This window comes from Arvicanthis niloticus, chromosome 8 (genome assembly GCF_011762505.2).
Source record: "Arvicanthis niloticus isolate mArvNil1 chromosome 8, mArvNil1.pat.X, whole genome shotgun sequence".
Lineage (NCBI taxonomy): Eukaryota > Metazoa > Chordata > Mammalia > Rodentia > Muridae > Arvicanthis > Arvicanthis niloticus.
In genome coordinates, this window is record NC_047665.1 from 11,094,187 (window position 1) to 11,121,787 (window position 27,601).

Sequence of the window (27,601 nt, forward strand, 5' to 3'; positions counted from 1 at the left end):
TGAAATGGAATCTGCTGTTTTGTGTGGTGAATAAGCTAGTGAAGAAGCCTGGGGTCTTAGGGCACACACTGATGGCGGCGGTGATGGGGGTGTGCACTCCTCAGGTCCAAATACTTTTGTTCTGCTTCCTCTTGAGTGGAACACTGAAGAATTTCTCATGGAGCCTGGTGGTTTTGTAGTTCCAGGTAGAAAAGCTGCCTTTTGAGCTGAGTGTTTGAAACTCCTTTTTCATCCCTTGTTCAGCCTCAGTAGAAGGACACATCTGATTTGGGACCCTAGGGCTGCCCATTCTAGACTCATTGAAAGTAGAGCGTGTGCCTGTAGTTGTGTGCATCTCACCTGTGGGGTCGGTTTGTAAACAGGTCTGCTCCAGCATGTAGTGACTTGGTTCCCATAGTGACAACTTCATCCTTTGAAGTTCTGTCTTTTTTAGTGCTACAGGGCACCATGTCGAGAGAGTTGTGAGAAGCTGGGTGCTGATCAGAGGCCAGTGGCCCTTTACATGGTTCACTCCCTGTCCTTCCTGGAGCCTTTTGAGTGTCTGTGAGGGAGCCGGACTGGAGAGGAGGGAGTGAAGGAGTTGGGTACCTCAGCCCGTGTGTCTGCCCTGTGTTTTGTTCTTCGTACTGTCTTCCAATGTCTTAGCACACTGGGCCCTGCCCTCTGTCTCGACACCAAGGAGAGGGTGGGGTGGGCAGCAGGGGGTCATCACAGAGCCCTGCTTCATGCTGTCACCTCTGCTGTGGCTTCATGACAGGTGTTAAAGGCCTTCAAGTTTGCCTGTTAGTGGCTTCATGTGCCCATGTCTTGGGGTGCTTTCCCCTCCTCCTGGTGTTATTCTGGGTTCCCATGTCGCTGTGATGATCTTCACTTGTTTTTCCTGGTACTGGAGGATGAGTTTGAGGCTGAGAAACCAATACTTGCAGCCCATTCAGAAAGGCAGCAGACTGGAGGCAGGGCTGTGGGAAATAGCCCAAGGGACATTCAGGCTGTGGGGCCTTTTGTCAGAAAGTAACTGGACACTTGGCCTTATCTGATAGTAGATAGAGTGTTTGGTCTGGGGACTGTTTGGTAGCTAAGGAATCTGTACTTGTCAGGTGTTGTCTCTCCCTTGATTCCAAATCATTAATGGGATTCGGGCCTTCCTTGCTGGCAGCATCCGATTCAGAGGTGGGTGGTACCACCACGATAGTACTTTGACCACTGGGACCTAGCTCACTGCCAGGCAGTTTTGTACAAAAAAAAAAAAATGTCCTGTGTTCTCCTGGGGGTAGGGCAGGGGAGTGGGGGGTGTAGAGGGTTATTATGAATCATTATGTTTTAATAACAAAAAATTAAAGTAGTTGCTTAAAAGTTGTGACATCAGTTTACTCGGTAACAATGTTCTCAGAGAATCTTACCTTGCTTCTTCAAGTTATCATATTGCAAAGTGATGACATGCCTGTCACTTAATTCTCTTTATTTCTTTTTAGCTTCCTCTGCAAAAATGGGCCTGGTTGAAACAAAGTTGGCAATTATTCCTGGAGGAGGTATGAATTGCTCACTCTCGTCTATTGGTGTCTTTGATTTGGCCTCAGATGTGGGTGCCGGGCAGAGCTGTGGTCATGGGGAAGGCAGTGTTTGGGTTAAAGAGGCAGATGCCATGCTGGCTGTGCACCCAGCAGAGCTGCTCAGCATCTGTTTGGCCTGTGGGGATCTGCCTGCACTTGCTTGTTCTCTGCGACATCACGTGGTCCATATTGATATCACTGCTTGCACGGTCTCCTTACAGAATCACAGCCAGTTTGAAACTTTGCTCTGTGCATTTGAACCTATGTCCCCTTATCCCAGAGTGTCAGGTCCATAGCCGGACCCTGAGTGTAGGAGGAGATGGTGCTTCTGCTGCTGCCCAGCTTTGGCCACTGGGACAAGACACCAGAGGCAGCTGTCTGTGGGAGGGAAGGTTGGTTTGGGCTCAAGAGTTTCAGAGGATTCAGTTCACTTCTCTTGTTCTACTGTTTGGGTCTGTGCTTGAGCTAAACGTCGTAGTCCTTCTGGAAGGCTTGTGGAGCAAATTCACCTAGTGGTGAGAGAACAAGAGAAAGAGGGAAGTGGAGAGAGAGAGACAGAGAAGAGACTCAGGTCCCTGTCAGTACCCTACTGACTAATTCTATTTTTAGGTGGCCCCTCCTCCACCCACCTCCTTGTAGTGCCTCGGTGGGGTGCTTTTGGGACATTCTGGGTTTAAATTACCCTAGTGGCTTGGACTCTAGACTGTCTTTTCTCTATCTGCATAGTAGGACAGCAGCTGTGGGAATGTGTGTGTTCTCGGGTGGGGGAGAGGCCTTCCTTTTAAAAAGCCATTTAAGAATGTACTTTGCTACCTTCGGTAATGAAATACTTTATGTGCCCTCCAAAATTTGAATGTTTTGCTGTTGTGATTCATAGGGTTTTTAGACATTCCCATTTTGTGATGTCATTCTTTGAGAAATGTGTCATTTAAGGATGGGTGCATTATACTATATAGTACCTGATAAGTTATTTCTCTGCTGGTGAAATGAGCCAATTCAAGCCAAATTAGAATATATTAAAGGCAGGTTTATTGAAGAGCTGTGCTTGGGAAAGTTCACTGGCCCCAAGGATTTGGGGTGGGGGTGGGGAGGAAGAGAAAGGTCGCTGGAGCAGAGAGAGAAGAGGAGGAAGGGAGAGAGGGAGAGGGAGGGAAGGAGGGAGGGGGATAGAGAGAGAAGAGGAGGAAGGGAGAGAGGGAGAGGGAGGGAAGGAGGGAGGGGGATAGAGAGAGAAAACACAAAATGTCTGGATTATATAGGGAGGAGCCTCTGGGGGAAGGGCAGCCCAGCCTCTGGGCTGGAAAGTTTAGGGTTGGGGGCAGGGTATGCCAGGTAGGGACTGAGGGATGCTGGGAGGACCTGGAAGCCATGTCTGCTTTGATATGTAAAATGTGCACCTCAGTCCCTTGTCCCAGGTCTGAAACCAAACATCCCAGCCTTTTGTTGATTATAAATGCATGAGGGGCAGTGGAAATGTCTGACTTCTTCCTGGTGACCCTGGGGCACCTTTGTTATGGGGTGTGGACAAAAGCCGCTGTTTTACTGCTGTCCAGGTTGTGGGACCGTCTGTGGGTAGGAGTGTGTAGACCTAGTTGAAGCAGTCTGTGAGACTGGGTCAGAGCACCTGTCAGTAACTGTGTTGAAGCTTTCCTGGATGCAGATTCCAAGAGAACACCTGGTCGGTCGTTAAAGCAGAAGATAAAGTTTAGGGAGGAAAACTTTCTCTTGGTCTTTTGGGTGTACATTTGAAACTCTTAGGCACATGGTCTTGGAAGTTGAAGGGGTGGGGTGGGCTGGGGTGTCCTAGGACCAGGAAAAGGAAAATAGATCTCACCCGCAGGCAGGTGGGGAGAGAAACTGGTTGTTGTTAATTGACAGTACTTATCTTGGGTCCATTTGACCTGTGAGAGGCAGATTGGAGTGGATTCCCTGAAGCTTACAAAAATCTTTTTAAGTTTACAAAAAGATTAATCCTTCAAACAGTACCCTCCTGTGGTAGTTTTCCCAAATAAGAACAACTATTGGCATAGGAGTAGAGTGACTAGCTTTCAGCCAGGTCCTCTGGCTGTTAACACTCCCTGAAGTCTCCATCCTTAAAGTCTGGGGATAGGGAGGTGGAGTCTACCCAGAACAGCACCAAGAGGAGAGTGCTCCTTTTGCCATCCCTGAAAGCTATATCCCTGTGGCCAGGGCCTTCCTACTTACCTGTGCCCGCTTTGCTGTGCACACCTTCTTTACAGTGAGCAAGGAGGATACCAGGAGAAGGAGTCATAAGAGAAATGGCCTATCTGTTGATAACTCGTGGAATAAAACTGAATTTTGGAAGTGTGACTTGATATATTTTGGACTTGTCTTTTTTATGGTGTTGGGGACAAACCCAGGGCCTCAGGCATGCTTGCTGGAGCTCTGCGGCCTAGCTGTATCCCAGACCTGAACCTCTTTTAACTAGGATGTAACTAATCCTAGAAGGCCAGTGTTTGACTGCTGTGTCCCATCTTGTCCCCCTCTCCAGTGGAACCTGTGAATGCGACCTTATTTGGAAAAGGGGTCATCGTGCATGGGAATAAAAGGTCTTAAGAGGAAGTCATCGCAGATTATCTGAGTGAGCTCTCTAATCCAGTGACTCAGACACAAGGGAGTCACGTGAACACGGGAGTTAATGCACCTGTAAGCCGAGTGTTGCAGGCACCAGAATCTGAGGGCCAGGGCAGGGGATTGATCACACACACACACACACACACACACACACACACACACACACACACACACACATTGAGCAGCGCTGTCTTACTACAGGATCAGCCCCCTTCTCTTTCCCTTCCCCTCCTTTCCCCCATGCCCCCTACTCCCCTCCCCATGCTTGCTCTTTTTCTTGTATGTTTTGACTTATGTCTTGTCTGTCAGTGAGCTGTCATTCTGTATCCCTCACAGGCTGTCCTTGAACCCACCATAGCTAGCCTGCCTCAGCCTCCGAAGGGCTGCTTACAGGTGTGAGCCACCACCATACCTGGTGAGCTTGGTGCACATTTGATAGTTCTGTTTCAGAATAGCGAGAGAGCCCCGTTGTGCTGTTTAGCACTGTCTGTGGTGATCTATCACAGTCACCTTAGGAAACTGGCAGTGGGCTCCTGGTAAGGTGTAAGGGACGCCTGCCAGTTAATAGCTGCAAATGCCCCTGGTTGTGGGCGATGCTGATTGGGTATTGACTGTGTCTTGAAGATGAAGTGCTTTGTGAGCCCAGTAGGTGCTGGAGTGTTTGTATGAGAGTACCTGCTCAGATTAGCTGTGGGCAGACTGACTTCAGCTCCCCGGAGGCAGTGCAAGCTGAAGGCTGACACATCAGAGTTTTCTCTCATACACTAGGTTCTTTCGGGGCCTGTCACAGTGGACCACTGAAGATTTGATTGAGTTTGCACTGCTTCCTAACTTTTACTAAATACATCCATAATAAAAGTTGGAGTGCACTGGTGTTTTCCTCATGGACTTGTGAGGGATGGGGTCTGTTGTGGTATTTTGTAATGGAGTCTGAGGACTGTATTTTAGCATGTCCTTGACCTGCAACGCCATCAGTTCATGGCTCACCCCTCAGTGCGCTAGTAGGGTGCAGTTTTCACTTTGAAAGAGGTTTGTTTCTTCTTGACTCACCAAGATCTTGCATTCGGCACATGTACATTACTATTTTGATTCTTAAAATAAGGCACTGTTTTAAGTTGCAGAACAATTTATTTTTAAATGAGATTTTGTCTTAGTTAAAAGGGTGAGTCTGCAAGCTTGTAGCAAATTGCCCTCAGCCTTTCTCCCTGTTGCTGCCTCTCCCCTCTCCTTCCCTTTCATGGCCAGCATCATCTGAGAAGACTGACTTTAGAACATTCTCTGGCCTGAGAGAACAGCTTTGGGGAGTTGTTTTCTGGCATCCCAGGATACACGTGCACATAGATAAGATAAATTTTTTTTTTAAAAATTCTGCTTCTAAATTGGTGATTTTTTTGCTATACATGAAAGAGGTTCTGAGATACCTGCTTTTTGAGGCCATTCTAATAACTATTAAAACTACCTACTTTCCTTTTTTTTAGTGCCCAGTGGCTAAAAGGTTTCCCTGGTCTCTAGATCCCCTGTTCAGAGGGGATGGTCTTCCAGAAAGACCTGGCTACAATATGAATCTCATCTGCATTTCCTATTTTCCAGAAAATAGCTAAAAATGAACAAAGGGACAGTCCATCTGTGCGGGGTCTGGGAGCATCACTGCAGGAGACGTAAATGCCTCAGTTCCCTTTTTAAGGCTTTGGAGGAAGTGAATGTCTTTGAGCAAAGTATGTGAAATGTGTCTGGTCTAGAGATGTGTCTTGTAGGACGGGATCCCCCTCTGTTCCCACAGACCCACACCTCTGTATTGACCAGCACTTGGAGGTTTGTCCGGGTGACACTGTGCTTCCCATGTGGATTTCTGTACCTTGGGTGGAACCAGGAGACTTAGCTTCTGCTCTTGCTGCCATTTCTTCAGGCTCATCCTTCAGTGCAACTGCACTAGCATTCAGGACATGGCTGATCACAGTAGCATTTGATTCTCTTTGAAGTTGAGCTTGGGCCTGAACAGCAATGTGATTACTTCTGACATGTTTAATAAATGGATAAAAAGCTCAACTATGAAACCACTCCAATCATGTAACTTAGATTAGAATTCTCAAGTGTAGTTTATTACAATATCATTTAGTGTTAAAATTACATATATATATATGTATATGTAATACACACACACACACACACACACACACACACACACATATATATCAATGGACAGCACAAAGGAATGTGGATGTGTGCTAAATTCAGGTGACCTCTACTGGACTACTGTCAGGTTGAGTCAGATGCAATCCAACCACACCGTCAGGTCCCCACTCTAGCCCTCCATGATGTTGGGAAGGGGGTGAACTGCTCGTCTCTGTCCCCTCGGGAGCTCAGGCTTTCTCTTCCTCCTTCCAGCCTTTAGAGAACATCTAGGAGTGTTGACCATGCTGTTGGTAAGTGTTGGCAGTCAGCAGTGCCAGTGTCACCTGCTGGGCTGCAGTGACACACGTTCTTGTGCTGACAGCTTCCTCACAAATGCCCTTTCTGGTCCAGGATCTGATGCAGAATTCTGGCTTGTGCAACTGTGAGTGGGGTCTTTCCTCAGTGTGTTGATGACCTTGGCAGTTCCCGGCAGTCGCCTTACAGGATCTCCCAGTTCAGCGTGCGCCATGTTTACTCTTGAGTACGTTGAGATTGTGCAGCTTTGGTTAGAACATCTGCACAGGGATGCTGGGCTCTTCCTAAGGCATCTGGATGTCTGATTATTGGCACTGGTACATTTTTTGTCCTTTAACAGGGTCTTTGTCAGGGTTTGTATTGCTGTGATAAAGACAGTGTCCAAAAGCAACCTTGGAGGAAGGGAGTTCACCTTGCAGTTTATAAGTCTGTTGTAGGGAAGTCAGGGCAGGAGCCTGGAGGCAGGAACTGGAGCACAGACCTCAGAGGAATGGGGCTCCCCTGGCTTGCTCTCTATGGCTTACTCAGCCTGCTTCCCTGTAGGGCATGCGAAGGACCACCTGTCCCACTCACCCTGAATGGGGTCCTCTCACATCAGGCAATAAAATGAATCAGTTTAGAAATAGACTAATCTGGTGGGAATATTCTATTGAGGTTCTCTCTTCTTGGGTGACTTTATCTTTTTTTTTGTTTACTTACAGTGTAGCCTGTGCTAGCCTCTAACTCCAGGTCTTCCCAGTGCTGGGGCTGCAGGGTGAGCGGCCATGGTGGGCTGTTCACACACTGCATGTTTGGGTTTAGGTTGAATAGTCTGGCTGTAGGCACTGAAAGGAGATGTTGGACAGGGTTGTTACCTGGTTAAAATAGAAGAGTAACTTAACATCCTCTTTGCAGACCGATGGGTGAGGCTGTGTTGTAGTATTGAGAGAGAGAAAGAGCCCCACCGCCCGTTTTGTTCTTCCCGCTGTCAGGGATGAGCACTGGGCCTGGGTAGGTGTACTTGGCACATTCTCCAGAAGCTTCATGTTAAGGCGTGTCTATGAGGTAATGACTGACATTTAAATCCTGTCAGTGTGTTTTGTTGCTAACACAGCCCTGAGTTTGGAAGCTCTGTTTATAACCTTTGTTGCAACTCCCCTAGAATTTACATCAGAATCTGAGCTTATCTTAGAGTGTCCTCAGCCCTGAGTCATCACTATCCTGCGAGGGTGAGCTGGATTTTCATAAATAGCAAGAGGTCTGTCTGTGCCAAAGCCAGCGGATAAGGTCATTCAGGAAGGAGAGCCCTTTCACAGCAAAATAAGACCTGAGAGGCTTAGCAATGCGGTCTTTCCAGGCTGCGCAGGGTGCACAGCCTTGCAGGCCTCGTGCTAGCGCGCTGCTTGTGGGTGCCCTTCTGAATACTCTAATAGAGGGCTCTCCGTGTGCTTCCTGAAATGCCCTCCAGGGTCACTTCCTCAGTTCAATCTATACTGGGGATGAGGGTAGTGTGTGTGTGTGTGTGTGTGTGTGTGTGTGTGTGTGTGTGTGTGTGTGTTGGGGGAGCTGTTTCCTGACTTCCTTGCTGTTCTTAGGCTCTCTTTTTGCCTTGGAATGCCTCTTCTGAGATCAAGTAGGAGAGAGTACACATGCACCCACATGTCCAACTACCAAACTTGCAACCAAACAGAGACAAAAAGAAACTTAAGACCAGCAGTCCTGAGTTTAGTGCAAACAGTGTAGGTCGCATGAGGCTTCCTGAGGAAAGTCAGTTGGTTCCAGTTGGTAAGGCCTGCAGCTCTCTCTCTCCACCTCGCTACTCCCTGTGTGCCGGGCATATCTCTTCAGTTCACTGACAGCTCTCGGGTCCTGCACTGTTGTAGAAAGTGGATATAACTGTGAGAACGAGCTACAGTCACCACAGACCTTCCTTTGCAGCCCCGGGCAGAACAGGAGCCAGTCCTGAAGTTGAAAGTACTGTAGACAAAACAAGGGGCAGGGTCTGAGGAGGGTGGGGCTTTACAGCCAGGAGGCCAGGGACCCTCACTGACAAGGTCTCATAGGAGTTAGGCTTAAGACTTAAAAGATCAGGGAAGAATGTCTAGACAAAGACAGCACCCAGGACCGAGGGCTGAGGTGGGAGAAGCTTGCAGCCACAGCAGGACGCACTAGAGGGTACATTGTACAGGGATTGGTCATGGCGCAATGACTTCAGTCTGTATCCCCAATGAAAAGGGGACCCAGGGCAGGTGAGTCGGCACTTTAATAGGTTTCTTGTCAGTGTACGGAAGGCGCACAACAGTGACTGAGTCTAGAAGCAGGAAACCAGCGCCAGTGGCGTTGCTCGCTGTGGCATGGCCTGGACAGGGATGTGGTCAGATCCTGGGTGTGTTTTAAAGACAAGTCTAGGAAAATCTCCTGGCAGGCTGGACAGGAACATAATGATAATAATGTGGGGACGTGGGGACTGCGTCAAGGGTTTTGGAAAGAGCAGTTGCCTTCTCCTGAGATGTGGAACTGCAGCCAAGAATCCTGTTTTGGACATTATTTGGATATTTGGTTAAAAATGGTTCTTAAATATCTAGATGCTCTCTTAAATGCCAAGGAGAGGGGCACCGTCTGGGCTGGGGATAAAACTACGGGATTCGTTGTTTTCCCCTGTAACAACCTCAAGAAAGGGTCCTGAGCCCAGAAATCCACACCCTCTGTCTCCAGGGCCAGGATAAGTGGGAACTACCCTGGCCTCTCAGAGGAGGAGGCCATGTGTGTCTGACCTTGTCATAGGAGAGAGCAGGCAGGACTTAGAATTGGCCACTGTGGTCCTTCAGCTGCTAAGGCATCTGCCACTTTGAGACCTTAAGTCTGGGTCTTTTAGTGCATTTTGAACACAGTTAAAACACAGTGAAATGTAGAAAATATTCAGAACATAAATGAAAGATGAAACACACCAGTTGATTATCTTTTATCCAGAATGGTGGGGTTGGGAGTGTCAGATCCGGCCTTTCTAATTGTGGACTGTTTATATGGACTCATTGGAAAAGCTGAAATCTGAGATGTCTGTCCCCAGATCTGCAAGTCTGATGTTTCCTCACCAAAGAGTAGGGTTTTAGAGCATTTCAGATTGCTAGGGTAGTTTAGCCTGTACCAGCAAACAGAAATGGTAGGTCTGAGAAAACTACAGGAAACCCACTGTGTAGACAGAGTTGTCAAATGCAGCTGAAAGTGGAGACCGAGTCTGAGGTCTAAATAGGTGGACAGGCCCGCAGCAATTTACTCAGAATTAAGAAAGTGAATCACAGTGATACTGAAAGGTTAATGTCTAGGCTTCCAAAAGTCCTAGAAGGAGGGAAGAAAAAGGTGACCCTCATAACTGAACACAGAAACGGAGTGAGCACGGACAGAGCTAAGCAGCAATGAAGCAGGCCTACCCAGTGGAGAGCCCGTGGGCCCCAGCCAGCTCTACCACAGGACTGTGGTCAGACACATCAGATGTACTGCTTGGAGTGCAAGAAAACTTTCAGGTAGGAGGCACACGGGACATACTTATAAAGCAGCAGCAGTTACCATGGCTAGTTCCGCATCAGAAACTGTAGTCCAGACACCAATGGAGACTTTGTGACCTGCTAAAGAGGAGCGCCACATGCAGAGAGGGTGGCTTGGCCAGACCCATTGGTCAAGCCCCTTGTCTCAGCACTCTAGATTCTGAGGCAGGAGAATTGCTATGAGGTCCAGGCTAGGTCTCAGCACCCCCCCTCATCCACCCAAAAAGAAGGTAAAATGAAGTAATTATCAGATCAGGAAAAACGAACAGAGTTTGTATCTCAGACTCAGTATCTTTAATTAATGGTCCTTGATGGACACAGCCACATCTAGACATAGTTGACAAAGCTGCTGGGGAGCCTTCATGGGCATAGATTAGATTGGTAATGTTGACAGCTATATGCAAAGAGTATTTAAGAACTTTGATTTAATTTTGAAAATCTATGCAAAAAAATGAGCTCAAAATAGAAAGAACATAGATATAAAACCACATGGATTTTGAAATCTGCAGAAGTTTCACACTTGTTCCCAGCATTGGAGTCTGAGGGGCTTGGCCCTGAGGGCTCCTGGGAGTCTTGAGTGTGTGAACTGCACTCTGGAGAAAGCCTTGCTGTCAGTGCCCACCCTCATGGTCATTTCCCCCTCCTTGTTTTCAACATGTAGGAACTTGCTGTATTAAAAGCACTTGCTGCAAAAGCCTGGCTACCTGTGTCCAATCCCAGGACCCTGTGTAAAGGTGGAAAAAGAGAATCAACCCCACCAAGTTATACTGTGATCCCCATGAACTCACTGTGATGCCTCTGTGTGTCTGTGTTTACATATCACATACCCAGTAATAACATATATTCAAAAAGTGCATCGATCATTCTGTGAGCAGCCCATTCCATTCCTCTGGTCCAGCTGTTATCACAGTAACCTGATTTCCTTATTTGTATGGAACTCTGTCTCTATATAAGGTTAATAAGTGATCATGGTATGGTAGCAAGCAGATGGCTGAAAACTAGGCTTGTCCCAACAGTCGGGTAAAACACATTTTACCTGACAGAGACAGTAAAAGAAACTACATTAGTTCTGCCTGCAGCTGCCCCCTGCACTAGGTAAGCACTCTGTCAGTGAGCTAATTCCTCAGCCTTTGGTACTGGCTTTCTGATTCTCTTGTGCCTCCAGTCTGAAGTATGAGTTGCCAAAACCTTAGCTCCCGGAATGTTTTGGTGCGTCCATGAGTATTTCATCTGGGAATTGATAGTGAGCTGATTTGGAAGACGGGGATTGGGAATACACTGCAGCACACACAGCAGTTCATCTGTCATGTTTTACTGTCTGACCTCTAGCCTGTGTACCTGAGCAACCTGTGTACCTGTGTATCTAGCCCACAAGAGGATGAGAAGGAAGATCCCAGCTGCCTGGTGTACTGTTGCTGCCTAATTGTTGCTTGGTATAGTTTTTCTTCCGTATGAAAACCTTTAATAGCTTTAACAAGTTAAAATTAAGGTGCAATAAACAGCACATATTTTAACACACAGTTTGGTAAGTGTTGATATAGACACAGCCATGAAGCCATAACCACGGTGGAGGTAGTGAACATGCCCGGGACCTCAGTGTTCTCATGCAGCCCAGGACTGCTCACTGATCTGTAGAGTGATACTCTTATCATCTCTCTCCGGTGGTGCTAGGGTCTGAGCTTGGGTGCTGGCCTCGGGTGCTGGGTGAGCACTCTATCAGCGAGTCACATCCACAGCCTAGTTCATCGTGTGACATTGTATGTATGTGGTCCTCTCTGTTTGGCTTCCTTCACTTACATAATTATTTTTGAGTTCATCCACACTGTGAATTTCAGTATTAATTTCCTTTTTGTTGCTAAATGGTGATGTATTCTATTCAAGTCCACAGTCTTTCTGTCTGGACAGACATCTGCTTATTTTTACTGTCGGCTGGTGTGCTGGTGTGAGTAGAGCCACTGAGAGCGGTTGTAGATAAGCCTCCACGTGGCTCAATGCTTTCAGTTAGCTGAGGTGGGTGCTCATGACTCAAACGGTTCATACTGTCAGTGTGGCTTTGGTGAGTTGCTACTGGTTCCAGCAGTGTGAGTTCTACCATGGGTGGCTTCTCTTTTCGAGACAAGGTTTCCCTGTGTAGCCTTGACTATCCTGGAATTCACTATCTAGACCATGCTGGCCTGAAACTCAGAGATCCACCTGCCTCTGCTCCCGAGTGCTGGGCCTAAAGGCGTGGGTGTGCCACCACAGCCAGGCAGCTCCCCCATTCTTAACATCATTCAGAGACCTGAAGGTGTTGATACTGGGGAAGCCCATCCTGTCTGCTCCTCAGTGGGTTGTGCTTGAACTTCTGTCTCCAGCTGACAGAGACCAGCTGGCTTCCCATTTGTTTAGGGTGTCGAGTGATCTGGTTTTAATCTGTGGTGTAAGGCGCATCCCTACCTGTCTTCACATTATACATTGAAATACTTTCTCTTCTGTCTTTGGGTCTCTAAGGTAGCTATAGCTCCGTAGAATTAGATCAGACTGGCATTCTGTCTCTATTTGTCTAGCTTGGTGCCAGTCCACATGGTGAATCTTGAAAACACCTATATTTGTTTTTCTACTTTTTTTTTAGCCAGTTGTTTTGCTAATTCCTGGTCCTTTTTGTTTCCACATGAATTTTAGAATTAGTGTTGGTTTCTACAAATTCATTCCTTTTGAGGGGACTAGGCAGGACTGGGGATTAAAATGAATGTAGCCTGGTGACTCTGCCCCATGCCAGAGTCACCAGGCTACATTCTCTTGTCAAAGGACCGAGCACATCACCAGACCTGTACACCCTATCTTGCCAAAAAGCTCTCGGGCTTTACTGCCTTCTCAGAGGTGCAGTTGAGCTAGGGCGGTGACTGAAGGAGTACCAGCTGTGGTCAGGGACTGCCTTTTCTCTGACGTGGACATACTGCTTGCTGTCCACGTCTCTCAGACGTGAGGACTGTCTGTCAGAATTGTGGGAGAGTGACAGTGCCTTTGTCATAAATGGCCATTGTCAAGGAAACTTTTGCCACTTGTAAGATTCGTCTGTGGAGCTAAAACGGTCTTTTACACTCCCCTGCCTCACCTCACTTCCCCTGGTTATTTTTTCTTTTCACAAGAAAGTGGCCTTGAATATATTTCAGGGTCTGTGGGTCACTAGACCTGACAGCTTGTGCAGTCTACACAGGTCTTGTGTGTGTCCGGTCTTCTGTCCATTTGCCGCCATTGTGGCCTACCAATTCTTCTGTCCCCACCGCTGCCTCCTGCACCTGCTCCCTCAGCTGTGCCTCCCCAGCCGGGAGCCCCTGAGCTCAGGTGGAGGCTCCCACACTACCTTAACCTCAGCCAAAAAGGAAGTGATTTTGATAAACTCTGGCTTGAGCCTTTAAAAAGGAAAATATTGCAGACATGAATGACATGTGAGAACAAATACAAAACAGTTCAGGTTGATTGCTTTGGGAATTTTTAAATTCTCATTTATCTTTTTATTTTCCCTTTATCACTTTTTGTTGTTGTTGTTAAAAAATACACCACTTCTCTTCATCTCCTTTTCTTTGTAAAGGGTTTTTTAAAAACCCTCTGTTGCCTGATGTCACTTGATTTTGGCTCAGGTACTAGAGACGAATCAGTTCAGTGAGTAATAATTGCTGATAGCTTTCCAGAGCTGCAGGCTGCAGACACTGCTGTGCTAACACACAAGCATCTCTCGACTCTGTGTAACTCTGATACAGAGATGTGTTTCACCATAAAATCCTTCTTGTGGTTTTCAGCCTGGGACGTTCCTCTTAACTATGATAAGGAAATGTCATGACATTAACGCTAAGTAATTCGATACTTGAAGTGCGTCGATAGGTTTTCTGTGATGGACAGCTTGGCTTTCCTGGGGTGAACCTTACATGGTGACCCCGTGTTACTCTCTAGAGCTGGACCACTCAGACTCTGGGTTTTCTGTGCTTACAGTGCTTACGCAGGATCTGCTTTTATAAATGAATTAAATAAGCGGGTTTTTTTTTTTTTTTTTCATGTTATTTTGATGCCATCTTAAAAAGCATTTGGAAGAATGATGGTCTGATCTCTAGCCAGTTCATGAAGTACCCTAGGACCCTCACTCCCTTGCAGGTCTGCATTAAGTTTTGCTTGAGTTTTGCACTTTGACACTTTGAGGTTTCTTCTCACAGTGGACACACTTTACCCAGGTTTTCAGATGTGTTACAACTGATGTTTGCAGCATCCTGGTATCCTTGGCCCCTGTGGCCCCTTCAGAGTTCCCCGAGTGCCCACATTTGCAGGGCTGCATGGTATGTGTGCTCTCTGCGCAGGCCCTCCCTCGACCCCTGCTTGAAGCTTTGTTAAGGCTGCCGCCTTCTTCTTCTTTCCTGGGTATTATTATTCCTTTTCTTAAACTCAGAGTTCACATATTTAATTTGCTTGGGTTTATTTTTATTTTTAAATCACGCTATTATGAGGGACGCACAGATAGGAACACCGTGCAGCTAGATTAAGGCAGTGGCTCACTTGAGCCATCCCCAATGCTTCCATCTCTGCAGCCCTCTCTGCAGTTAGAAACTGTCTTTGGAAGCTGTGGTGCTTCACGCTGGCTTTTACATCAGCTACATTTTTATGCATTTACTACCCCTCCCCCTACACACACAAGGAAAAAAAGCTGACAGAGCTGGAACCAGGAACCAGCATTATGTCTTCTCTCACAACTCACGTGCCCCTTTGCCGGAACAGTCGTTTTCAGTGATGGAAAGTTTACGTTTTATACTAACTGAATACTTGCCACCCATTTTAATCTAACACTATTAATTATGTTTATATTACATTAAAAAATCAACCTGCAGTCTCTTGTAAAATATGTATGTGTATTACACACACACACACACACACACACACACACACACACACACACACCCCTCTAGTTACTTTGGGCAAATTCTACTGTGGAGCCGCATCACACTCCATTCTCACAGTGACTCCCTCAGCTCCTGGTCGGCCTTCAGCTTTGTATGATTAATACTTTGATGCCGTGGCTCTTCATTATGGCTGTCTTTTAGGGGCCTTAAAAAGAGCCTAGCAGCCATTGGCGGCCCTTAGGTCCAGCTTTTATTTCTTCCATTCAGTTTCTGTCTTTGCGATCTGTCCAGTTAGGAGGGGTATGTTGAGGTGCCCACTTGCTGTGCTGTTGATGTGAGTTCCTTGTTTCTCACGAAGTCTCACGCTGTCTACCTGAAGTGCTTTTGCGCCTGCCGAGGTTTGGTCTTGTGCAATCACTGTCTTCAGCGCCCTGATTCCCCATGCTCTGTGCTGCCCTGTGTCATCTCTATGACAAGTGCTGTGTGCTGTGCCTGACTCAAGTGGCCGTCCCATCTCCATGCACCTGTACTCAGCTTTCTCTTTATTTTGTGAGTGTCTTTGAGCCAGAGTCTTACCTTGCCTTGCAGCCCAGGTTGGCTTCCTGAGCCAGCCTCCGGAGGTGCTGGTTTAAAGGCTCAAGGCCACCACGTGCATCTGCCTAGCCGCTATTTTCCACCTCTGAGCCTCAGAGCTGCATGTCCATTATGGTCCGGCATTTGCCTGTGCTGTGTAGTGCATTTCATCTAAGAGGCAGCTTTACCCTGTTCCCACTTCCTTGCTTGAGCAGAAAGCCATAGAGAAAAGATGATTTGAGTCTCTCAGTGTGTCTGGCTTGTTTCTCACCTCGTGTCTTCTAGAAGCTGTTGTGTTAGAGGCCTTACAGCTACTTCGATTCCGTGTGTGTGTGTGTGTGTGTGTGTGTGTGTGTGTGTGTGTGTACTGTGGCATGCCTGTGGAGGTCAGAAGACAGCCATGTGGAGTTGGCATTTTCCTTCTGCTATGGGTCCTGGGGATTGGCCTCTCCTCAGGCCTGCATGGCAAGCACTTTGGCCAGTTGAGCCGTCCTGGCCCCGCCTTGACGCCATCAGTATGCACCCCAATTGATTACATTTCTGTGACTGTGAGTGAGTTCTGCACATTTGTCCTTTCTCGTCACCATTAGTGTTTCACTGTGGTGTTTCTCCTCAGATGTCTCACTGGTAGGGTTAGTCCACCAGCGACCTGCCTTGAGTTTCTCTCTTAGGGTCTAGTTGTTACCCACACTGATAACCTAATGTTGCAGACATTGGCCTTCATTCAGCAGTAGACATTTCTGAAATGACAAGAGGCCATAAGATCCAGAAAATCCTGCCTTCCTCAGAGGGCTTGGTAGATGGATGCCAAGTCTAAGTGCTTGCTGTGCAAGATGAAGACCCGGATTTTCATCCCCATACCCTCATGCAGCAGGCTGTGAAAACTCACACCTGAAATCCCAGCACTGTGGGATTCAAGCAGGCAGATGCCTGGGGTTCATTTGCTGGCAGGCCAAGTCTAATGCACTCCAGGTTTAGTGAGGGAACCCTGGTTTGTTTAAAAAAATAATGTGGAGAGCAACCAAGAAACACCAGTGTCCACCTCTACCCTTGGAGGGTGCATGTGCATGTGTGCACACACATAGACACAGGCACACACACATACAAACACACACACAGACCCATATACAGACACACACAGACACACACATAGACACACAGACACACACACACAGACACACATACAAACACACACACAGACCCACATACAGACACACACACATAGACACACAGACACACACACACATCGACACACACACAAACATATACAAACACACACACCACATCACAAGCCAGGTGTAGTACTGCACACAGGTCATCTCAGTACACAGGAGGTTGAGACTGGAGGATTGTAGCAAGTTTGAGACCGGTCAGAGAGCTACACAGTGGAACCCTGTTTCAAAGAAAGAAACAAAAAAGTTTTTAAAAATTGATATTTAAATCTACCAATCCTTATTTTTTTTAATTTAAAAAATAGAAATAACAATTGAGCTAGCATTAATTTCCACAGTACAAAAGGGAAGTCGTTTTTGATGTGAGCTTTGGTTGTAGCCTGTACAACTGTTTCAGGACGCTGTTTTAGTGCTGTCTTAAAGGGTGAATTGTGTTCCTTTCCCAGCCTAATGAACCTGCTGCTGGTCTGCAGGTATTGTCATGCTGTGACACTTGCTGTAGAGTTGCTGTCTGGAAACATGATGTGGCAGCAGCAGGGCCACTGCCCTTTCCCAGGCCCTTGGAATTAATTGATCACATTAGTTATCCTTAATAATAACTTCAGAGAAAGTCTTGAGACAGATGTGGGGGTTCCTGTTGAGCAGGGAGGTATGATGGGACAGAATGTGGCCAGGCTGGAGGTATGGCCTGGTAGAATGGCTGGCATTTGGTGGACAAGCTTCTCCTTGGTCTAAGACTCAGTCCCACAGCAACTGAACATACTGAAGAAGCTGGGTGCCCACTGGGTAACATTTGCCTCTGGCTGGCTTTCAAGATATACAGAGCCATTTGCTATTATGTTTAGCAGCCTAAAGCAAATGCCCACAAAGTGTGCCATAACCGCACGACTCTCCTAAGTTAATTGTCTGTGGCATGTGTAGGAAATACTGCTTTGAGACCAGTAGCATACCAGCTTACTGTTTTAGAAAGATGGGGAAACTGAGTTACTGTAGAACCATTGACCTGGCCTGTGAGTGGCAGTTAGGGGCCTGGAGCAAACTGCCTGACTTCATCTGCTTGTCCTGAGGCTTTGGGAATATGACTTGACCCTTAGAGTCTGCCCCATCATGCATGCATGCATGTATGTATGTATGTATGTATGTAGCCAGGTATGTTTTACATAGTGAGAACAAACTGAGTGTTCTGGCCACTGAGTGCTGCCAGGTACAGGTAGCAGTAAGTCAGCATGTTTTATCTGTCCTCTCTGGTCTGGCCTTACTTGTCTGATAAACCATTACTCTTGGGCAGGCATCAGGGGCTGTCTTGTAGGACAGCCCCACTTTATTCTGGTCAGTGGGAGCTTTCCCAAACCAGCCTTGGTGGAGCTTATCAGAGCAGATAGTGGGTATGGGCCAGACACACACACACACACACACACACACACACACACACACACTCTCTCTCTCTCTCTCTCTCTCTCTCTCTCTCTCTCTCTCTCTCTCTCTCTCTCTCTCTCTCTCTCCTTGCCCTCCCCACCTCCTACCCACTGTGTGTGTGTGTGTCCTCAGTTCAGAGCTCAGCAGTTGGCCATGCTAGCTGGCTGGTTAGCTGCTCCACAGGTCTGCCTCATCTCAACATCCCCTGTTGTTGATTACAGGTGTGCCCATCATGGCAGCTTTCATGTGGGTGCTGGAGATCTGAACTCATGTCCTCATGCTGATACGGCAAGCACTTTACCACTGAGCCACCTGCCCAGTCCTTCTCCTGAGTTTTCTAAGCTTTTTCCTTTTTTCAGTCTTATCACCATTTTAAGGCTATGTCAAAATTTATTCTGTGTGAATTTATATTAGAGTTGTTGAGAATAAGTTGAATGCCAATCTGGGTTTTACTTTAATCTCATTTTTCATAAACCCCATGATAAAGGGGTTTTTCATGGCTTTGCAGCAGCTGTGGAGAATCCAGTGGACATTAAGTTTTGAACAATTCAGAAGGGCTTGGGTTCTGTTAGTGTACATGTACTTAGTTCTCCTGTCCATTGGCACTGAAGTAAGAGTCTCAGACATTCTGCTCTCCTGGGGAAGGCATCTCATCTATCTCTGCTGCTCTGAGGGTCTGAACTGTGTTCATGAGGCACTCTCAGAAACGAAGTTGGGGGGGGGGGCATGGCTTCTATATCAGTGTGTGCTTGTTAAGTGTGAGTGTTTGAAAGGAATCAGATGATTTCTCTGAATTCTGTGTTTTTCAAGACTTTTCCTAGGCGTGCCTAGGACTTCCTGTGTGTGCTGTTGGAGTTTGTGCAGGAGATGTGTGCTGCACGCATCTGTGCTCCCTGTGCTCTCCGTTCGCTGTCTTCCGCAGTTTGCTTGCTTATGAGTAGGTATGGCTCCCTGCCCTACAGGACCCTGTGAGTTTCGCTCTGGAAACTTGAAGGTCCGTTTTTCCTGCTGTGAGGAACTTAGATTCACAGGCTGTTTCTTTCCTGCCTCGGTTGGACCTTGCTTGCCATGGAGGAAAGGAGCAGGTGGTGATTGTGAAGCTCGGGGTACCTGACCAGCCACTAACCCCTCTGAGAAAGAACACTGGAGGGACAGCTCAGCAGTTATGAGCACTTGCTGCTCTTCCAAGAGGACCCACTTTGGTTTCCAGCGTCTACATGGGGGCAGCTCACAACCATCTGAGACTCCAGTAGGGGATCCAGTTCCATCTTCTGGGTTTTGTGGCACACACGCAGACACATACGACTTTTTTTTTTTTTTTAAGATGAATATTCAGGAGCTGTTTATGTATTTGTGCTTGCCTAAATTTCAAGTGGGTAAAAGGGACTAGTCAAAAGTGCCAAAGACTGTTTTAAAAAGCTGGCCGTTGAATTTTTATAAGTCGGTGATTGCTCTGAATCAGAGCTGCCCCCACCCAGTGCTTGTCATTTGGAGTGCTAATTATTATTATTATTTTGCTGATTTGCCTCTTGAATGTGCACTCACGTGCATTAATTTTGGTTCCATAAAAACATTCCATGACAGCCCTTTTGGTGTGTTACTCTAAGGTATCATTTCTAGCTCCAGTTAAAACTGTAGAACTCTAAACTTGCTGTTCGCTTGCGAGCTGTGGCTGTTCCAGGCTGACTTCAGCTGTTGAGCTAATTAACAGCCACACCTTTAGCACCTTAGAGCTAGTGGGCAGCATCCTTTTCTCCTGAAGCCCAAGGACAGCATCCTCCCCCTCCTCCCAAGCCCCTGAGAGCCCTTGCTACAGGAATGCAGGGGAGGGTCTTGCTAGCACCAGCCTACTCTTTGAATCTCTGGGCCTGCTGTGTTGAGTTTGAGTCACTGCCCACATAGTTTGTGACCTTGTCCCTGTCTGGAAGGAGTGTCTGTGGCAAGGCTTGTTAGGGTGCAGTCCTGCTTGAGGAGTCTTTCAGCTTGTGACCAGATTTTTCAGCATTTCTGGTGCTTCCTGAGGCTGTCCAAAAATCTTCTGAGTAAACACATCACATCAATCAACCAGAGTTGTTTCCTTGTTCGCTATCGGCAGAGTGACAGGGACTGATGCTTGTCTACTTGTTGTTCTGCCCTGGACGGTGAGTCAGTACATGGACAGTAATGTCATCACATGTCCCCAGGACTTTGCTTTCTCTTGTAGCAGAGTCCAACCTGGGGTCCAGGACAGCTGTAGATGCAGCCCAGCACAAAATTGTACTTAAAACACTATGGGGGGGGGGTTGTGTGATTATTTTCCCCCCTTGTAATTTGATTTAATAGCTCTGGAGAATGAACTTTATAGACTGTGGAATCAGAGGGATGGGCACACTTGATAGAATGTTTTGTGCTGACTAACTCTTAGTGGATCTCCCCTTGGTCTTTTGAGAGAAAGTCTTGGAGACAGACATGTGTCTATTGAGTACTTTCTCAAGTACCAAATGTATAACAACCTTTCATATGTGGGCTAGAAACAGACTTTACTCTGCAAAGAGGACAAAACTTCTTTGGTTGAGCCTGTGTTTTAGGAGGCAGACACATCACAGAAGAGGTTACATGCTACATGGTGATTGTTGGGGTGATTGAAAGTGAACATGGAAGACAGGTGTGTTGGACAGATAACTGTTATGGTGGGTGTATAGACAGACACAATGTGTGTGTGGACAACAGTGTTACAGTGGGTGTGTGGACAACAGTGTTACAGTGGGTGTGTGGACAACACTATTACAGTGGATGTGTGGACAACCCTGCTACAGGGGGTGTGTGGACAGACAGTGGAGTGCTGGGTTTCTTCCAGCACTCAAGTCTCAAATGGATGTGGTACAGAGTATCAGGTTCTCTTCTCATTTCTGCTCCCATCAGGAAAAAGGAATATGGCCCTCCCAGCTTTGAAATGTCCTTCCCCATGGTTTCCTGGGGCCCTGGAGCAGAGTGTGGAAGCAGCCTAGCTCCACTTGCAGACACAGGTGGAATGAGTTTGAACTTGCAGTTGCTGTAAATGGAGCTTTAAAGGTACTCCAGGGTGTAAGAGTTAGCATCTGTATTTCCCTACAAAAGTTTAAGCATGTGGACCATGAACTTGGTAAACCCGGGCTGTGCATTGTTTGTGCAGGTGTCTGTTTTAGCTGTTGCTCTATACACAAGGAATCTGGGGCAGCTTCCGCTTTTACAATAATATAGTTGCCTTTGGAAGCTGCTTCTGTGTTTCCTTATTTAGCACACAAAAACATTTGACACCCAATACATGCAAATGTTGATGTAATGCATGTAGGAAAGTCTGGGGATTATAGAAAATCAATGCATATTGGGGAGCGTGCATTACTTTATGGGAAGGCTGATAGAATGCCATTATTCACTAACCATATATGTTTACTAAAGTCATTATCATAAGCAGAGTCCTATTAAATGCTCTCCTATACTTTCCACTAAGTGCCTGATGACTGTTTATTTTTGTCGGTGTGAATATTAAAGAAAAGCTAAGTAGAAGCAATCTTAATATCTTGTTGATTACGTTCCAGAGTAAAAAAGGCAGAACATTAAGCCTGCACGCCATTTGCTATAATTACTCCGAGTGCGATGTTGCTGGAGCTGTCAGGCTGTGATTGAGACTCACTGATGGTTAGCACCAGCTGTGTGCATTAATTGTCTGTAGCAAGCACGCCCCATATTCTCTCACCACTTGGAGGCACACACTTCCCCGTTCACCGGGCGCGGCAAAGCTTCTCACGAATGAGTGAGGAATGCTGCTTGCTCCCGATTTAGCTCTCACCTCCCTTCCACACAAAATCCATTCACCCAGCCCCACACAGCCCTGTGCGGCCCAGCGTCTGGAGGGGGCACTGGGGCTTATTTCAGAGAGAGCTTTGGAAGCCTGTTTCTGATATGGTCTGGAGGCTGAATGGTTAACTTTTGCTAGAATTCTACATGAATTCTAACACTGCGTTAGTAGTTTTAATAAGGCAGCCCCATAGTGAAGCGTCTGTTTTCTCCCTCACTCAACTTCCAAGTGGGCTTTTCTATAGATGTTTAATTCTTGCAAAATAGGTATTTTCAGAAGCACTGAGACACATCCGTTTTTGTTAAATGATGAATCCCAGTTTGCGAGTTCATTTGGACTGCACGCAAGTGTTTGTGTGGGTGAGTCACTATGGCGTTTGATGAGCAGGTAACTCATACAGCAGCATTCAGGTTGTGCCAGTCTGTCGAGTAGAACGCTAACTCATATTTACCTCAGTCTGAACTGAGCAAAGATTCCAAGTATTCCTTTATTATTTTTGCCCAATGGGATGTGTGTTTTAAATCTTAAGGGAACCCACATCACGTGAATGTCGTTTCTCTGTGTGTTTATGCTGAGAAGTATTTCAGTGCTGTTGGCCGTTGGCTCCTGAGGCTCCAGAGTCCTGCTGCTTGGAGTCCCGCATGTGTCATGGTTCCTGAAATCAGCTTCCCTAGAGCACAGGCCTGTGTCTGTTGGGTTGGGACCAGAGCCCACCTGAGCCTTCACACATGGCGACGGGCTGTGCGTGCACTCCTCCGTCTTGGCCCTCAGACCCTCCAGTGGTAGGCGCAGTGTTGGCAGAAGTCTGTGGGGTACTCTGGAACTCGCATGAGGTCCGTCACTTCAGAAGCCCCCTCCTTGGTTCTGAGGACCTTCTGTAAGTCCTCTTTTCCTTGCACTAACCAAAGTCAATTGTAGTTGCCCAAGCACCTTTGAAAGAATATAATTGGTTTAAGAAGTGTGTGCTTCCCAAAGCCAGGGTGTGATGTATACACCTATAATCCTGGTCCTCATCCTGCACACACAGCGAGTTCCAGGCCAGCCTGAGCCACCTAGCCATCCTCTGCTTGGTTTTAAATTTTATTCATGTTATTGTTGTTTGAGATGTTTAGAATACATATGTATAAATTATGTATCCATCAAATTGATTCCCACTCCCTCCCTCCCTGACCCCCAACATCTTTCTCTCTCAACACCATGTACTCTTTTAGAGTAGAAAACCTACTAAGCGCACTTAGTGCTGCGTAGATGTGCATTGGTGTGGGGGTGTCATCTACTGGAGCATGGGCAGCTTCTGAAGAAAATGGATTTCTCCCCGTAGCCATCAGTTGCCAGCTAGGGGCGGGACATCATGAGCCCTCCTCTTCTATGCTGGGATTTTGGCTGGCTTGGTCATGTACACAGACCCTGTCTCAAAACACATGAAGCCACGAAACATCCTTTCAGAGTCTAATAGCAAGTTTCAATTTTATCGAACATGGTCTCCCAGCAGACGTGAGAGCCTGGTGCTGTCCCGGGACAGGTCTTCCTGAGGCAGGTGCATCCAGCCAGGCGCACACCACCAAACTCTGTAGGATTTGGAGGCTTGTTTTGAGGTCTGTCTAGTGTTAGTGCCTTAGCATGAGAAGCTGCAGCTGGCCCCTGGATAGGAATTGTGTTTTGTAAGCAGCAGTCAAACTCTTAACGTGCCTTACACTGAATTCTTATCTGATAAAATTGTAATAACATAAGCCCAGCTTCCTTTTGCTCTTGTTTTATTTGAGGTGGCCCTGTCCAGATGAAAAGAATATGACTCTTAAAGCATTACGTTCTGAGATTTATTCAGAATAGAATTCCTCTGAAGGCTTGAAAAGAAGTGAGCCATGCTTGCTTGAGTATGAGTTGAGCTAACGTGGAAAGCGTGCCTTTGCATGGAGGACTCACTGCGCGACGTGCTGCTTGAGTCACCGGCTTTCTCTGTCAAGTCTTTGTACTTGGATGGATCCCGTCAGCATTAAGCATATCTAAATTAACCCATCTTTTTTGTGAGGGAGTTCATGAGAAAATGTCTTCTCAGGTATGTAGAAGATAGTAAGCATCTAAAACATGTAATCATAGCCCCTCACCAGGCTATGCCATAGTATGTAGTCACTTAGACCGGTTCTCAAATGTCATATGAGGTGTCATGTCCTCAGGTATATTTACAAGTATCACAGTAAAACATGCATGGGTTTACTTAAAACAAAGGTGCTGAAGTAGCTGCAGATAGTATACTGCCATTAAAACTGGAAGGCTTTGGGAATTTTTTAAACAGTCTTGCTTCTCCACATCCTCAAAGTTTACAGATGTGTTGGGTTTTATGCCCCCTTCCCCATTTAGGATTGAGTCGTTTGTTCTTTGCAGAGATGTCTCATGGGAAGGGGCACCCATGGGTAGTGGTGAGACTACTGCAGCTCAGTGTGTAGGCAGCACACACTTCACACGTGCTGGGGTCATGTTTCATCCATGGAGATAGCACTGTAGGAGGAGTGGCTGTGAAGGGAAGGAAAGAGGCGGTCCCTGCCGCCTCACCAGGGTTCTGCCTCTTTAAATGCTTTTTCACCCCCCAGGTGCTACTTTATCATTAAGACTATGAAACTACATTAAAGTATTTTATTAAAAAAGTATACATGGCTAAATTATCTCAGTTACAACTAATGTAAGTGTCTGATTGGCAGATGGTTCTTTAAAGCGCCCATTGGAGTTGCTAAGTGGGGATGCCTCTCGATGCTGTTCCTGAAGATTGTATCTGAAGAACTCAGCACTGACTGAACAGTGTGAATGGAGTGGGTGGTAGACATGGACTGTCTTCTCCAGTTCCTTCCTCAGCTGAGCGTTTCTTATCCAGTCCCATGAGCTACTACTGACGGATCTAGTCATTTTTCATTCAACAGAGAGAAACATGTCTCCATTCAGTGCATTTTAGAACTCCAGTCTCGTCTTATTCAGGAACACGTCCCTCATGTCAAACAACACTGAAACAGACCAGCTTTGCTTTATACCTTAAGTGCCTAGGAAATTGGGCAAATCTATAAAACAGCGATTTTCAGATACTAGACTACAGATATTACAGGCATGTGATCCGATAAGAAGACCTAAAATTCCTGTGCCTTTCTGCCTATCTCCATTATACAGAAAGGCAGAGTATGTTAGGTGACCAGAAGTATCCTGCAGGCTAGAGTGTATTATTAGGTGGGTGACTGAAGTACTTTGCAGGCCGGAGTGCACTGGGTGAGAGATCCCTGCACCTTTCTGCATGCTGCCTGTGTGTAGCAGGTGGAAAATCCCTGTGGTTTTCCGAAGACTGCCCTTGTGTAGCAGGCTGGAGTGCTTTAGGTGGGTGACCAGAAGTACACAGTCAGCTGGGTGCATAACAGGTAGTAGCTACACAGAAAATCTCCTCAAATTTGAACTAGGGCAACCTTGAATTTGTTATTCAATCATAGGATGTTTTGTTATATGTTAAAGTGTGCAAGTCCATGCAAAGAACAGTCGGGGAACTGTAAGAATAGCCTGCGTTCACCAGAGTCATTGGTGTCACCTGAGTAATGGCCGAAGAAGCCTGTGTACAACATACTGGCAGAAGTGGAGAGTCAGAGAGTCAGTCGAGGCTTCTCTAGGTCTGTTTCATCAAAGCTTAAAATTAGGAGAATCTATATGCTCAACAAAGAATTGCCTGTGGTACACCATCCAATTTTCTCTGAGAGACTGTAGCATAACCCAGCACATAACAAAAGTCATACATTGTCTGCCCTAGTTAGCTTTGACAGTCAACTTGACACAGCCTAGAATCCCTTGGGAGGAAGTTCTAATTGAGGAACCGCCCAGATCAGCCTGGCCTGTGGGCATGTCTGTGAGGAATCATCTTGATTGTTAACTGATAGGAAAGGGCACAGCCCAGTATGAGCGTCTCCTAGGCCGGAGTTTCGGGGTGCTAAGCACAGCTATGGTTTCTGCTATAACTCCTCCCTTTAATGTCCTTCAGTGGGAGACTGTGACCTGGAAGTGTGAGACAAACACATTCTTTCCTTTCCTAAGTTGCTTTGGGTCAGTGTTTTCTCACAGCAACAGAAAGGAAGCCAGAACTCTGTTTAACCAATAAACAAATTGTTAGACTCAGGGTGACAGACTGGGAAATGTGACTTTTGATAAAGATATAGAATCAACAGAAGGGGCCTCAAAAACCCCAAGGGTTTAAAAGCAGAAGGTAAGCATGGCGAAAGGAGGGAAGGCAGAAGGCAAAGCCACATGGAACTCCCAGAGCGGAAGGAGCAGGACGAACTTAAAAGCAAATTAGACATTGCTGAAGAAAAGCTCAGCGAATCTGAAAGCACAGAAATAGAAAACATCGAAAGCAAACAGCATGAAAGAGAGAAGCTTCAAGAAGCCGTGACTGGGCTGCGGGCTGGAGTCATAGCTGTCGGTGAGAGAAGTTTTCCAGTTTTCCACTTCCAGAGAAGTGACCAGTTTTCCAGGATCAGTGCAAACTAGTGACTTATGTTTAAAGACTTCCGTTGTACACAGTGGTGTCACTGGGAGATGTAAAAGTCCACATTTATATGGTTTTCTCTCAGCTTTATTTTTCTACAGAACCCACTGAGAAAGCTGTTGCAGATTGACTCCTAAAAAAAAAAGAAAAGAAGAAAAAAGAAAAGGAAAGGAAAGGAACCCCCTATAGCTGATAAGCAGTAAAGGCAGAACAGAAAGGAAAGCGTGCTGGACAGATGAAGACTGACAACAGGAAGGCATCTGCCAGGCTGAGTTTCACTGAGGTTTTTTTTTTTTTTTTTTCTGAGACAGGGTTTCTCTGTGTAGTCCTGGCTATCCTGGAACTCACTCTGTAGACCAGGGAAGGTTTTTTTACACAATGCAGTTAAAAGGAAGAGGTAGGTCATCAGGCTGATGGACCAGCTGGGACCAGCTCACCCCTGTGCTGTTTGGAGAGCCGCTTTCCTGATTAAGGCGGGGCAGGCTGCAGCTAAGGAGGGGAGAGCCTGTGCCATGCCGCTGGGACAGAGGGGAGCTGGAGTGTCAGAGCAGACACCTTGCAGCTCAGGACGAGGGTGCTCCTGGGGATGAAGGGTGACATTTCATAACAACAGAGTGTATCTGAAGGAAACCACAAGCCTGTGCTCAGGCAGCTATAACAAAAAGTGAAAAAGGAAAAGGTAGAGGAGGGGTGGCTGAGGCAGGAGAGTTGCTATGAATTTGAAGCCAGCCTGGTATACATAATGAGACTGAGTCAAAGACTGAGAAGAGGAGAACACACTGTTTAAAGTTGCTGACTATGTAATGCCAGGGCAAGACAGCGTTCGAAGACATGGGAAACCTGGGCTGCTGTTGTCACAATACCCCCACATAGCACCGGAACTCAGACGGGCTTGCAAGACACTTGAAATACTCCGCAAGTTTTAGAATTGAAATTATGTAGAATATCTACTCTGACTCCAGCAGAATCAGTGACAGAAACGGTGTGACACAGCCTGGATTCCTGGAAATGAAAGCAGTTGTTAGTCACCTGTGAGCCAGAGAAGAATTTACAAGATACTATAAAACATTACTTTGAACTTAATTAAATGAAAACCTGGGCTGGAGACATGGCTCAGCGGTTAAGAGCACTGACTGCTCTTCCAAAGGACCTGAGTTC

The 27,601-nt window shown here is 46.7% G+C and overlaps 1 protein-coding gene across 2 annotated transcripts in view; it reads left to right on the plus strand.

Annotated features, from left to right (window-relative positions):
- The window catches only part of Auh (AU RNA binding methylglutaconyl-CoA hydratase), a 92,761-nt gene that overhangs the window by 38,626 nt on the left and 26,534 nt on the right, over positions 1-27,601 (plus strand). For both annotated transcript variants that reach the window (XM_034511063.2, XM_076939021.1), the window contains one exon: positions 1,473-1,529. In XM_034511063.2, the coding sequence (XP_034366954.1) occupies positions 1,473-1,529 (57 nt within the window). The remainder of the gene's footprint in view (positions 1-1,472; positions 1,530-27,601) is intronic.